Below are 14035 nucleotides of genomic sequence, written 5' to 3'. Positions count from 1 at the left end.
CCACTTTGGCTTTAAACCAGAATGTCCTTCTCTATCTGTGTTTGTGGAATGACTGTACCATAAAATTTCCTTCATATTTTCTTGAAGCTTTATGACTTAACCAAGGTAAGAAAAGCTAAAGTAGAAAGTGTTTAAAGGGATAACTATTTAGAGTATACAGTTGTTGCTTTCTTACTAGACCAGAAATTCCCATTTAAGCATTTTGGAGAACCCAAAATTGTAGAAAATGCTCCATCTAGTTGAGGTAGGGAAAAAAGTTGAGCTAAGTTCCTACGAGAGCAGCCTCAGTTAGACCATTGAGGCACTGTGGGGCTGAGGGAAGTTTTGCAGAGTGAGGATGTGATCAGTGACACACTGGGAAGATCTGTCTTCCTTTCTGAGGCTTGGCCCCTCCTTACACCTTCTGTATCTTCTGGCTGAGATGGGAAAGTAAACAAATTTTGCCCACTCAGTAACTTTGACATGGGTCATTTGACATGTGCACTTTGCTCTTCTGGAACGTTGCCTAGAGAGCCTTGATTTACTAGCTGGTTTTGGCTGGTGTCTGCATACTGTGCCATCTCTGGTGTGCTCATTTAGATGCCTGGATGAAGCAGGGCAGTGACTGACTTGCCCAGTGTCTCCTTATGGCCGGGGCAGCGAGGAGTGTGGGGTGCAGCTGAGGGTGTTATCAGAGGACTTTGGATAGGAGCGGAAAGGCGGCATTTAGGCTGAAAATGCTTTCTGGCCAGGGTTTTTCCCAGTTGAATTTTAATGTTTCTGTACGTCTCTCTTGGTTCGCTTGAAGTTTTGAGGGTTGCTTCCCCTTTAGGTTTGGTTCTGCTTGCAGTTTAAAAAAAGTGATCATAAGGATAGCTTTACGGCTTACCTGAAACAACCAAAAATGCCCTGTGACTGTCGTAAACGTGATTATAATAACTATGAAAGTGGCTTTCTAGAGAGATGGCATGATACCAGCTCCTTCACTTATTCTGCTTCACCTCTTTAAGGTTAACACCTTATTCCTTGGGAAGATGGCTCACTCCAGGTGTACTCCTTTTACCCAGCCTCCTGAGATCTGTTGCCTGACAGAGTTCTTCACCATGCGGTGTTTCTTTTCTTTGACATCCCAGATATGGAGCTTTGTATTGTTGGGGTTTTTTTTCCTTTATGTTTTCTCCGTGGGATTATAAAGTTTCGAAGCAAAAGGACACTGCCTTTGCTGTCTTTTTTTGGAGGGGCGGGGGGTGGGGCGCGAGCTGTGGCTTTTGGGATCTTGGTTCCCCAACCAGGGATCAAACCAGTGCCCCCTGTAGTGGAAGTGTGGAGTCTTAACCACTGAACCACCAGGGAAGTCTGTCGCTGTCTTTCTTTGTCTCTGTTCCCTTCAGCTTTGGCACTGTCTTGTGCCAAATGTACTTGAATTTTCCTCCCCAACTCCTTGAGGAGCAAAAAAAGCCCAAGTGATGCTGGAGGTGAAGTGGGGGAAGGTGAATTGGGACTTGAGCAGGGAAGAATCTGAGGAAGCCTGTCTGGGCTATTTCAGAGGATGACCTAGGTCAGAGGTTAAGAGGAACAAGGTGAAAGTCACTTGTGTTATTCCAGAGGGACTCAAACAGTGGATCCCAGACAAAAACGGAAGGTCCCCTAGCCAGCACCTCTGCTTGCCCCCAGCTTGCAGACGATGTACGCCACCAGTGGTCATCACACCTCCCTTCAGCTGTTGCTCCCCAGGGGTGCACGTCTCAAAGCAGTTCAGTTTCATCACCAGCTGCATCTGGAATCTGGGACTTATTTTCTTAGTTTTCTTTGTCAGGTTCCCCACCAAATTCCCCCACTTCTCCAAGTTTGGTGATTTACTCACAGGACCAGCATATAGTCATCATCACGGCTATGATTCATTACAGCGAAAGGATACAGAACAGAATCAGCAAAGGGAAAAGGCACATGGGGCGAAGTCTAGAAACCAGGTGCCAGCTTCCCGAGTCCTCTCCCAGTGAAGTCACACAGGATACATTTAATTCCTCTAGCAGCAAGTTGTGACGGCACATGTGAAATGTTGTCTACCAGGGATGCTTGTTAGAGACCCAGAGTCCAGGATTTTTACTGGGGCTGGTCACATAGGCAGCTTCTGCCTGGCAAGTACCACAATTTCAGACTCTCAGAAGAAAAGCAGGTGTGAGTGTAAACCACATTGCACAGTTTAGGTACAGCAAACATGAACCCTTTCCAAGTGTATGGTTCCAGACACCGGCCAAGAGCCTTGCTAAAGATAACAGTCTCACAGTGTTGTCTTTTCTGCAGTTTCTAAATTTGCTCTTGCTTTTTTGCTTTGAATTTATTGAATTGGAGGTTCAAATTTGTGTCCAGTGATTTGAGGTGTTGGCAAGATGGGCCTTGGTCTATTGTTACTTATGGAGAAAGCTTGTCTGCCCTGCTGGGTGTTTAGTTTCCAGGTTGTTGGTTTACTTTGACCTGCTGCTGCCTGCAGCCCGTGTTTTTGCTGACAGGGCAAGTTTGCTTCTTGCCTCTGTCTTTTTATGAAGTAACTCATCCTATTGCCCTGCTGTGGTTGTTGACAGGTCCTGGCAGTGTTTCCTTTCCTTGGTTCCCAGGCAGGCTCTAGAGCGTTGGAGGTGCTTGTTCGGCCTACAGGCCCCGCAGGTTTAGACTTGCAGCCCTAAGTGCAGTGTTCTCAGGGAGAACCTATTGTAATTAACTTCCATTTAAAACCTGTCTTAATCATTTTTAGAAGTGTTCCTTGGAAACCTTTGTTTGGGATTTGAACCTCTTTTCCTTTGAGTTTTGCTCTTCTGTTTCTGTTTCTTTTCTTCTTTGGTTTTCAACTTTGAGTTTTTAGTTGCCTGGTTTCCAGAATCACATCATGATGGTGGTTTAGAACTACTTTTTACTGTCATCTCTGGGCAGGTTCGTTTCTGCTAACCTGCCCCTCTTTTACATACCGTTGGTCCACAGAAGTTCCAAACCAAGTGGTTCTGTGGGGGTCTTTCCAAACCCTGAGAAGCATCTCAGTTGTGGTGGTATCTTGCATCATCGATGTTTGTTTTAGGCCATATGTGTCCTATTACTTACGGCTTGAACTGAGTACAACACCTACCTGTAATATGACCTCATTACCTATTTTTTAAAAAACTTATCTACCTTTTCCACAGTTTTTGCCAAAGCTTTTGGCACACTGTGATAAAGTAGGGATTGACTTGTCACTGATTGTGGCTAAACTCGGCTGTCTCCACGCGGACTGGAGGCAGCGTATCCTCAGGGTTTAGCAGGGGTGGGTGAGGGGAGGGGACTTGTCCTTTTAAATTGGTTGATGATAAGGCCTGTTTTCATGGGAGTCATGTCACTGGTTAGCCCTTGGGGACGTGAGTCTTTTTGCCACCATTGTTAAAGTCTTACCCGCTGCTGACCTAAGGACTGTAGAGGAGATGAGGCAGGGGGTCGCGCCGCACAAGCTAGTCCAGCTCTGCGGAAGAAAGGTGGCTGGGGAGGGCATGGGTGCTCTGTGAGTGGGCTGTTGAACCCTTGGGATCGGACTAATGCAGCTGAAGAGCTGAGTTTTTAATTTTATTTAATTTTAGTTAACATAAAGAGTTCCATGTGGCTGGTGGCTTTTGTGTTGGACAGCGCAGCACAGGGAAGTGGTTATAGTGTGGCCTTCAGACCCTTGATTCAGATCCCAGCTCTGCTGTCTACCTGCTGTGTGACCGTGGGCATACTTCCTAACCTTGTAAGGTTGTTTTGAGAATTGTTGTCATCCATGTTAAGAGTTTAGAGCAGTGCCTGGGAAGAAGTGTGTGTTTAATTACTGTTGGCTTATTATTATGTTTATTTGGTATTTTGATTAGAATGGTGTCAGAGTTCATGTAGACTATGCAACTCTACTGTCTTTTTGGGTTTTTTTGGCCATACCGTGTGGCTTGCCGGATCTTAGTTCCCCAGTCAGGGATTGAACCCGGGCCCTAGCAGTGAAAGCGCCGAGTCCTAACCACTGGACTGCCAGGGAATTCCCATCTACTATTTTTTTTTCTTAAACTTTTATGTTTTCTTGCTTTTTTTTTTTTTTGCTCTAGGTTGCTGCAGCAACTGGCCACACAGTAGTGTTGGTGGACCAAACAGAGGAGATTCTGGCAAAATCTAGAAAGGGAATTGAGGAAAGCCTTCAGAAAGTAGCCAAGAAGAAGTTTGCAGAAAATCCCAAGGTAATTTCTTGTCATCAGTGTCCTCAAGTCCAGTCCTCTGACCACTTCACGTTTGTGAGGGCGTTCTGGCCTTTGCTTGCTTTTTCAATTTGTTTGAATTGAAACTTTAGGCCACTGTAATAGGTCTGCCTTTAGGCCAGTATAATAACATAATCACTAAGTATTCTGTGGGGAATGTTGGGGTTAAGTAAAATTAATTTTACCTGTTTCTCTTCACTTGTTAAAATGCAGCTGATGGAAAATTTAAATAACCTATCATCTTGCATTGTATTTCTTTTGAACAGCTCAGATAGTTCTTTATTCCTTGATGACTTTGGCTGCCTTTAGCTGCTTGTGACCATTTTAATCCTTGTGGGCAAATTATATCTTGAAGTAAAATGGCAGCTGATGGGGCACTGTCTGTTTCTGCCTTGAGATCTGTTTGTGGAAACCTGGAGGTACAAAGGAGGAAAATGAGGGAAGGACAGGACTATAAGCTCCCTTAGAGCAGAGGCTGTGTCTGTTGCGCACGGTGGGCAAGGATTATTTGATGAATGACTGCGGAGTTCACCTTTCTTACTGCTGGCTCCTGCCCTTCCTCAGCTCTCCCCTGCCTCCTGTTAGAGGGGAATAGTCAGCACCAGCTACCTCTCAGATTCATGGATGGAGCTGAGCTCAGCTTTTACCCTTTTCTGGAAGACAGATTGCATACGGGCTTCCAAGGGGCCCGTCATGGAATGGTACATGGCTGGCTGGCTGTTCACTCAGAACAGATAGAACAGGCCAACACAGGTGCCGTGAACAAACAGTTTAGTAACTGAAGCAGAGCTGCCTAAGAGCTTGAGAGATTATGCCTGACACACGACAGTGTGCTGACCAGCAGTTGGGATTGTTCACAGGCTGATTCTTGCCCTGGTGTCCTGAAGTACATTGAGATGCTGTCTGTCCTAAGAAGAAACGCAGGGAGTTTTATTTCTCAGAATTTCAGGACACATTTGTGTCTGGGGTGTGCTGGCCTATCCTCCCACTCCTCTTTCCTCCCACCTCAGCAGCAGGTTGCACACCATTTTCCAGTGAGCCCAGTGACTGTTCTTTTCTTCCTCTGCTGCATTAGGCTGGCAGTGAGTTCGTGGAGAAGACGTTGAGCAGCATATCAACCAGCACGGACGCAGCAGCCGTGGTCCACAGCGCAGACCTGGTGATGGAGGCCATCGTAGAGAATCTGCAGGTGAAGAACGAGCTCTTCAAGAGGCTGGACAAGTTTGCTGCTGAGTACGTGATCTCTGGGAGGTCTTATTGGGTCTGGGGGCTTCCTCCTTGGTGCTTGGGCTTTTCTCCTGGGAAGGAATCTTCTGACACTAAGACTTTCTATTACCCTGTAGCCGTTTCCAGAAGAGCCAACACTGTGTCCTTTGTTCTCCATCCTCCACCCCCAATTTGCTTCCCAGGGCTTGGGCTGCCCTGATCTGATCCTTGTCCCCAAATGAGGGTGGAATTTCCCATGTGAAATGGGGGGTCCATCCAGGGACAGGCCTTCGTCTCTTGCACCGTCTTTGTCTTGGGCCCTCCCAGGCCAGAGGATGGAGGCACTCGGACACATCCTTAAATGTCTGCTGAGCAACCTTAGAGCAGTTTGGTGTGCCCCCTCTTTTGGGTGGAACCAGCGAAGTTATGTGATTGATGGGAATGCCTCTCTGTCTACATAGTTTTCCAGGAGCCTCCTCCTTTGAGCCTTCTATGGGTTAACTCAGAACACTCTTGGGAGCCGTTAAGGAGCACTGAGTTCTTACCCGACTTCCTGGCAGAGGGTGGGAGAGGAGAGCCAGCTTCATGCAGGTCAGGCACAGGGCCGGCGGGCTCAGGACTGTCTGCATTGTCGGCAAGCTGTGCACATGCGCAGCTCTCCTTCTGCCTGTGGCTCTGGGTGACCCTGACACCCGATGTATTCGTTCGTGCTCTTCCTGTGGTTTGCTTGGCCACGCTTCACCCTTCTTGGTTGGGACTCAAAGTCAAAATAAGATTGTATGATAACAGTAATTCTTAGGCAGCTGCCAGTGAGCAGTGACTGAAGAGAAACAGTTGATACCAGCCTGCCGGACTGTCAGCCCTTAGAGCTACATGGTCTGGTGGCTGAAGAGGCCTGTCTTTCTGTCACCTGTGTGTCACTCTGCTCATGTAACACATGAGCTTTACACTGTGCTGCACACTGGCGTTTAGGGGCTGCAGCACCATCTGACAGAAACAAGACTGTCTTGGTAGGGGTGTTGGCTCCCAAGTCAGTGGGGAGCCCTCTGAGACAGCAAAACACCCACCCCAGAAAAGGGAGCATTGTCAAGCAGTTTGGCTTTTATTGGGATGTTGGTCATTCCCTTGTGACAGTGACAGGTCTGACTGCCCTCTTTTGTCAGTGTTGAGTAAAGGAGGGACTGTTGGGGTCAGCCAGGTGGCCTGGGGCTTTGTGCCAGGCCCCCACCGCTTCCCTCTCTGACCTTGGACTGTCATGAACCCTCTCTGGCCCTCAGTTTTATCATGTGTAATTTGAGTTCAGGAGTTATGGGCAAATAATTTCCAAGACCTTCCCAGTTCTAACTCTAAGACTAGTTTCCCTGTCCATGAAATAAGGGTAATGGTACATTATTGCACAGGGTTGTTTAGGAAACTCATGTATCTCAGCTCACATCTTCTGAGAGCTACTGTATGTCAGGCACTATACTAGACTCTTTCACCTGTTTGTCATAAAACATGTGACACGTGAAAGGGCCCGTAGTAGGTACGGCATAGATGTGACTTTGCTTCTGGCTGCAGCCCTCCTTCTCCACACTCTTGTCTTCATTTTAGATCACTGCCTTTATTGAATGTTTGTTGAATTGTTATTGTTATGTTTTTATTTTTTATTGATAAAACAGCTTGATTGAGATACTTTACTGCTTAGTTTTGCAGTTAGATCCTATAATGGGAAAGGAAAATATATTCTAGTTATAAAGTTCTGGTTGGAAGCCCTGATAAAACAGTTGCATCCTGGAAGAGAGCACATCTTCCCTAGCTGCAGTATAAGACATGCAGATGAAAAGCTTCCTTAAGGCCCACGACCCACCCCAGCTGAGTCCTGGCTCTCTCCTTTTGACAAAGCATGGACTCTCTTCCACCAGAGTCCACCACCCCCTCTAGTCTTCTTCATACCAGGCCTTGGGGGTTTCCAGTGACCATCATGCTTGTACTGTCAATTTTCTGTTAGTATATTTAAGAGGAAAGTAATTTTTTGGTACCTGAATGTCAGAAAGGTAAAAACAAAATATGGTCCAAGAGAGTCAAGTGTTTCAAGGAAAATGTGAGAGTGTGCTTTTTTGTGGAAGATAATATGTACATACATCGTGTTTGTGTGGAAGGAAGGCAGTGTGAGACACTGTTACGAGCAGAGCCAGCCTGGCTGATTGGGAGAGGTGGCGGTAAAGGTCTGTTGGGAGGAGACATCTTTCTCCTTCTGGTAATGTGTGTGCTAGGAGTGTCCTGGGTTAGAGACGCTCAGCATTGGGCCCTGATGTACAGTCTTCCTTCTGTATCTGTTGGGGTTGGTTCCAGGACCCCCTGTGAATACCAAAATCTGAGGATGCTCGAGTCCCTTATATAGAATACTGTATTATTTGCATTTAAGCAGTGCAGTCCTCCCATGTACTTTAAATCATCTCTAGATTACTTATAATATATAATACAATGTAACTGCTTTGTAGACTTTCCTGGCTGTCCAGTGGTTAAGACTTCTTCGCCTTCCAACACAGGGGGTGCAGGTTCAGTCCCTGGTCGGAGAGCTAAGATCCCACATGCCTTGAGCCCCCCCAAAAGCCCCCCAAAACAAACAACAGAAGCAGTGTTGTAACAAATTCAGTAAAGACTTAAAAAAGAAAATGGTCCGTATCAATGTAAATGCTATGTAAATCACACAGCAAGTCCAACTTTTGCTTTTCAGAACTTTTTGGAATTTTTTTCCAAATGTTTTTGATCCAGGTTGGCTGTACCTGTGGATCCTGAGGGCCGACTGTAACTTCATTGTTTGATGAAACGTGCTCTCCAGTCAGGGTGCCTTTGTTTCCCCCTTTCACGGATGAGTTGCCCTTTAAATATCCTATAAAAAGATGCCACATTCATCAAAGATGAATGTGTAACCCTCACCTTTGGAATAATCCTTTCTTTTCTTAAGGGGGGTGCAGAGCCCCTTGCAGCACAGCCTTGGGTTGCAGAGGCCCTGCTGCTATGGTTCAGGGCACGTCAGCCACTCATTGTTACTGCAGAGGGTCTCCTTGCCTCTGTGATGAGGGATGGTTTATATTATGTGACGGGATAGTTTATATTATTTCCCCCAGACCAAAAAACAAGAAACTTTGAAAACTGGAATTTTAAACCTTAAAAAAAATTTTTTTTTTTTTTTTTTTTTTTTAAAGCAGAAGCCCCTCTACCTGGCCTTTAAATTGGCCAACTTGAGAGTTGTTTGAGAAAGGTCATTGTTCCTGTGCCTTAAAAGTGAAGTGCTATTTATATCAGAGAGTGTTCTGCCTTTGTTTTCCTCTGAGTTTTATAGTGTCTGGTCTTAGGTTTAGGTCTTTAATCCATTTTGAGTTTATTTTTGTGTGTGGTATTAGGGTGTGTTCTAATTTCATTCTTTTACATGTTAGCTGTCCAGTTTTCCCAGCACCACTAATTGAAGAGATTGTCTTTTCTCCATTGTATCTTCTTGCCTCCTTTGTCATAGATTAGGTGACCAGAGGTACATAGGTTTATCTCTGGGCTTTCTATCCTGTTCCATTGATCTATAAATCGTAGCAAGATCTTTTCCAATCCATCTCCTATGAAAATGAAAATAAAAATGAAAATAAATTAAATTAATTAAACTTAAAGTGTTTGCACAGCAAAGGAAACAGTAAACAAGATGAAAAGAAAACCCTCAGAATGGGAAAAAATATTTGCAAACAAAGCAACTGAACAAGGGATTAATCTCCAAAGTATACAAACAGCTCATGCAGCTCAATATCAAAAAAAACCAAACAACCCAGTCAAAAAAATGGGCAGAAGATGTAAATAAACATTTCTCCAAAGACAACATACAGATGGTTAAAAAGCACATGAAAATATGCTCAACATCGCTAATTATTAAAGAAATGCAAATTAAAACTACAGTGAGGTGTCACCTCACACCAGTCAGAATGACCATCATCAAAAAATCTACAGACAATAAATGCTGGAGAGGGTGTGGAGATAAGGGAACCCTCCTACACTGTTGGTGAGAATGTAAACTGGTACAGCTACTATGGAAAACAGTATGGAGGTTCCTTAAAAAACTAAAAATAGAGCTACCATGTGATCTAGCAATCCCACTCCTGGGCATACGTCCAGAGAAAACCATAATTCGAAAAGATACATGCACCCCAATGTTCGTTGAAGCACTATTTACAATAACCAGGACATGGAACCAACCTAGATGTCCATCAACAGAGGAATGGATAAAGATGTTACACATATATACAATGGAATATTACTCAGCCATAAAAAGGAATGAAATAATGCCATTTGCAGCAACATGGATGGACCTAGAGATTGTTGTACTGAGTGAAGTAAGTCAAAGACAAATATGATATCACTTATATGTGGAATCTAAAAAAAGACTATAAATGAACTTATCTACAAAACAGGAATAGAGTTACAGATGTGGAAAATACACTTACGGTTACGGGGGAGGATAAAGAGGGGGGATGGGTAAATTGGAAGATTGGGATTGACACATCCACACTACTATATATAAAATAGATAACTAATAAGGACTTACTGCGTAGCACAGGGAACTCTACTGTAATGGCCTAAATGGGAAAAGAATCTAAAAAAGAGTGGATATATGTATATGTATAACTGATTCACTTTGCTGAGCACCTGAAAGTAATACAACATGGTAAATCAACTATACCCTAAAAATATAAAAAAGAAAAAGTGAAGTGCTCTCCTGGGCTGAGCACATGAAGGGTCTTCCTTCAGTCTCTGGTAGCCACCACCCAGCACACCAACTGCTTTCACCTCACTCTTCTTTCCTCTTCCCAAATTACTAATTTCTTCTCCCTTCCCTTCTCCTTTCTTCTCCCTTCGCCTCCAATTTCAGACAGATTGTACTATTGCCTTTCAGGGAAGCATGAACCGCCCAATCTGGTCGTAAGGAATCACTCCGCTTCCTGTGCTGTGACCAGGCCCTTGTGGTGGTAATTAGCATCAGGCCATTTTGTGTATATTTATCCACAAGGTGGTGCTGTAGGAAAGCCGATAAGTCTTGTCTTGTCCTGTCTCTAAGTATTTGCCTGTCATGCCTTTGGTACCCCACTTTACTGAGGTCTTAAAAAATTAAATTTGGTTTAAGTCAGTATGGATTTTTTAAATTGATAATTTAATATTTTTATGTACACAAAAGAAGATGTACTGCTTTTTAAGGAGATTTTATAATAAGAATATCTTGAACTACATTTATCATGTGTATACATGCATGCTTCCTTCCCCAAATCTACCAGTGTAACCTTAAAACTTCTTTTGGGCCGTGTTGGTTTTCTTCTGTTTTCATTTTAATTCCCAGCCAGTGGAAGAGGAAAGCTTTTCACTTGAGAGGAAAAGAGTTAGTTCATGTTTATGTCAGATGTTTCTTGTTGAGGATTCAGGTGTTTCTTCACAGCTTTTTGTTTATTTTGAGTGTCTGTGATGCATCCTGTTTTTCCTTAGTCTTTGTTCACTTCGAGTTTCATCTTGTGACTGACATTGTTGCCTACTTTTGTTTCTCACATACCATGAAAATTAAATAATGCAAGTAGACATGAGAAATTTTGCTCCCTAAAATTAATGAAGGATTGGTAAAGACTAAGTAGGCTTTTGGAACCGGTAGCTTTTAAATTTAAAATTTCAAAATTTACACATAACAGGTCACTTGAGTTCAGCGTCTTGTGTGAAGCTGTGTCTTTTCCCTGACTTCCTCCAGGGTCAGACAACGGATCTGGGCAGCAAGCAGTCACCTTGTGCGTTGCACCTGAGAGGAGTCCTGCCTGTTTCCAAAGATGGCACTCATTCCAATACGCCACTGTTTTTCTCTCCACAGACACACAATCTTTGCCAGCAACACTTCCTCTCTGCAGATCACAAGCATAGCCAACGCCACCACCAGACAGGACCGATTCGGCGGGCTCCATTTCTTCAACCCAGTGCCCATGATGAGACTTGTGGAGGTCAGTGGGTGTCTGCTTGTGGTGTATGCTTGCTCTGCCCGCTCTCAGCCCTGCTTCTCTGAGTTGCACCTGCCCTGCCACCAGGGGTTGCACTGGATGGGTTTTAGTGGGAGGGTGCAGGGTTGTCCTTGTGGTTGGATTTCTCTGGCCAGATCCTCCTTTCAGGGCCAAAGGAACAAACAGCACCTAATACCTAGGAAGGCCCCTGTGCTTTGTTTCTTTGCAGTCCTGTGTTCTGACCAGTGACATCCAGGAGGGCTGTTAGCTTTGTGGAATGTCACTTACGTGTTTGTGCCATCACTGCTGGGCAGTGCAGACAGAGGCATCAGACTGTGAAGGCAGCACTAAAGACCACTAGCTTGATGAGATCACGGAGGGGAGAGCCATCTGTGTTTGTATTGTCTCGTCCAGGTCAGTTTGTCCAGGATGGATGTGGTATTTTATTAGAAGCCTGGTTTCCCATAGGAGCCGCTGTTCCCAGGGTGAACTCAGCCCCAGGTAACAGGGCCTTAGTATTGTCACCAGAGGAGGGACAGCTCCCATGTGTTGTGATCAGAGCTGTTAGGGCAGCTCCCAATAGCCTTGAACCTCCTGACCTCAAACCTGGGAAGTGGAGGGAAGTGGCTGGGGGGCTGCCAGCGATCCTGTTTGGGCTGCTTCTGTTTGCTTGCTTGGAGTCTTGGGTATGAGGGAGATGGAGTCACAGTAGGTAATTTGCACCTGAAATGTGGCAGCTTGCCTTTTATAGCAGGGGCTAATTACAGGGTTTGAGGAGCAGCTGCTATTAAAGTAGCATTTGTTCTGAGGTTGAGGAGTTATTGCCACGCGAAGTGTGGAGGACATGGATTCAGGCAGACCTCTGGAGCCTGGCTGGGGCTCCCTGGGAGAATGTGGGGATCTGTTTCTCTGCTGCTGCCTTCTCCTCCAGGCCCTTCTCCCTCCCGTATTCTCTCATTTTTTCCACCTCCTCCCTCCCCCCACAACATAAGCATTAGCATCTAGTTTAAGGATGACTCTGTTTTCTTACAGTTTTCTTTCGAGGACAGCTCTGACCCATTTAGTGATAGGAATTATCTGTTCCACTAACATTGCTTCTTAGCTTCTTCCAATCTTAGCTTTAGTGCCAATCCCTAAGGCTGTTTTTGAAGAATTTAATGAGTGAAAGGGAATAGAAGAAATAGCATTTCTCCTCATGCAGAAAAGAGCAAGGAAGTGGATGGAGTTTTCAGCATTTCAGTACTTAGGGACTGTATCATGTACATGTGGCATTTCAGTACTTGGTTACTGTATCATGTACATAATGTGTTTTGAAGATAAAGACACATTTTGTAGATTTACTTCAAACTCTAGTATTGTTTTCAACTACATTTATCTGATAATGTCCACCTGTGTCTTTGGAAATATGGCATGTTGATTGTTAGCAGTTAATGCTTGGCAAATGTTAACATTTTCTAGAAAGTGTTTTCCAAAAGCGTTCTTTATGCAACTTTTATTCTTTAACTTGAGCATTCGTGTGTGTGTCGCTGTGGTAAGCACTACAGTGAACCGTGAGCGGAGTGGCTCTTCTGTGCTTGGGACTGGGCTCATCTATAAGTGTACGTGTATATTTTCTCAGGCCTTGTGTTGGAACAGAATACTTGTAGCACACTGCTATTTGTTGAATGAATGAATAAATATGCATCACTCCTGTTTAGAAAAAAAAAAAAAAGACCTTAGTATTGACTCCTTTAAGCCAACAAATTTTTTTTTTCAGCTATGACATATTTATTGACATAGGTAACTCCAGAATGACATTAATTGTGATTAACCACAGCATAGTGTCAAGAATTTCTTGTTCAACTGTAGTTCCTCATCTTTTTTTTTAAACAAATTATTTTTTGAAGCTCCATAATTAGCAGCCCTTGTCCTAGCTCAGTCTATATGGTTCTGATCTCCTCTTGAGTAATTCTCGAATTGCTGTTTGATTTGTGATACCTACAGAGCAGTTTCTGGCCCGTCTCATCCCATTCCCCGACCCCATCTTCATGGTGCTTTTCTCTGTTTCCACTCATTTACTTCCCTTAGTACTATAACATACCATCTCACCCCGAGCTGTGATCACATTAAAACATGACTGATAATGATTCTCTTCATATATATCGTGCTTTTCATCCTGCACAGACACCAGCTCGTTATACCTACAGCCCTCTTAAAAGAGGGGAGGACGTGTCAGATATCATCATCCCCATTTCACGTAAGAAGGGTGAGGCATGGAGGGTTGGTTTGACTCGCCTAGGCTCATATAAAGAAAGAGTCTGGTGGAGAAGCCAAGCCTGTTTGCTTTGACTCTGGCTGAAGTCCCTTAACTGGCATTTAAATTATATGTTTAATTTATATATATTTTTAAATTTAAATTCATCTGGGTCTCTCTCCATTTGCCGAAGACTAATTCCTGACAGGCGAATCCTGTCATGAGAGCTGACTGCCAGGTGTGGCCCTTGATGCCGACTTCTGTAGGGCCCAGCAGCCGGCTGTGAGCAGGGTAGCCGTCATACTCTTGAAGTGCACCTCGTAGAGAAGGTCAGGAGGGTGGCCTGGAGCCTTCCCGAGGTGCCTGGCAGGTGGCAGGCCCCAGCC

General features: G+C 44.5%; 1 protein-coding gene across 1 annotated transcript in view; it reads left to right on the top strand.

The window, feature by feature from the left end:
- The window catches only part of HADH (hydroxyacyl-CoA dehydrogenase), a 43219-nt gene that overhangs the window by 15475 nt on the left and 13709 nt on the right, over window positions 1–14035 (top strand). The window contains exons 2-4 of the mRNA XM_057706343.1: window positions 4071–4199; window positions 5293–5450; window positions 11293–11419. Of these exons, the coding sequence (XP_057562326.1) occupies window positions 4071–4199; window positions 5293–5450; window positions 11293–11419 (414 nt within the window). The remainder of the gene's footprint in view (window positions 1–4070; window positions 4200–5292; window positions 5451–11292; window positions 11420–14035) is intronic.

Source organism: Hippopotamus amphibius, chromosome 13 (genome assembly GCF_030028045.1).
Source record: "Hippopotamus amphibius kiboko isolate mHipAmp2 chromosome 13, mHipAmp2.hap2, whole genome shotgun sequence".
Taxonomy (NCBI): domain Eukaryota; kingdom Metazoa; phylum Chordata; class Mammalia; order Artiodactyla; family Hippopotamidae; genus Hippopotamus; species Hippopotamus amphibius.
The sequence above is the reverse complement of the archived record's forward strand: the minus strand, read 5'-3'. Positions and strand labels throughout refer to the sequence as shown.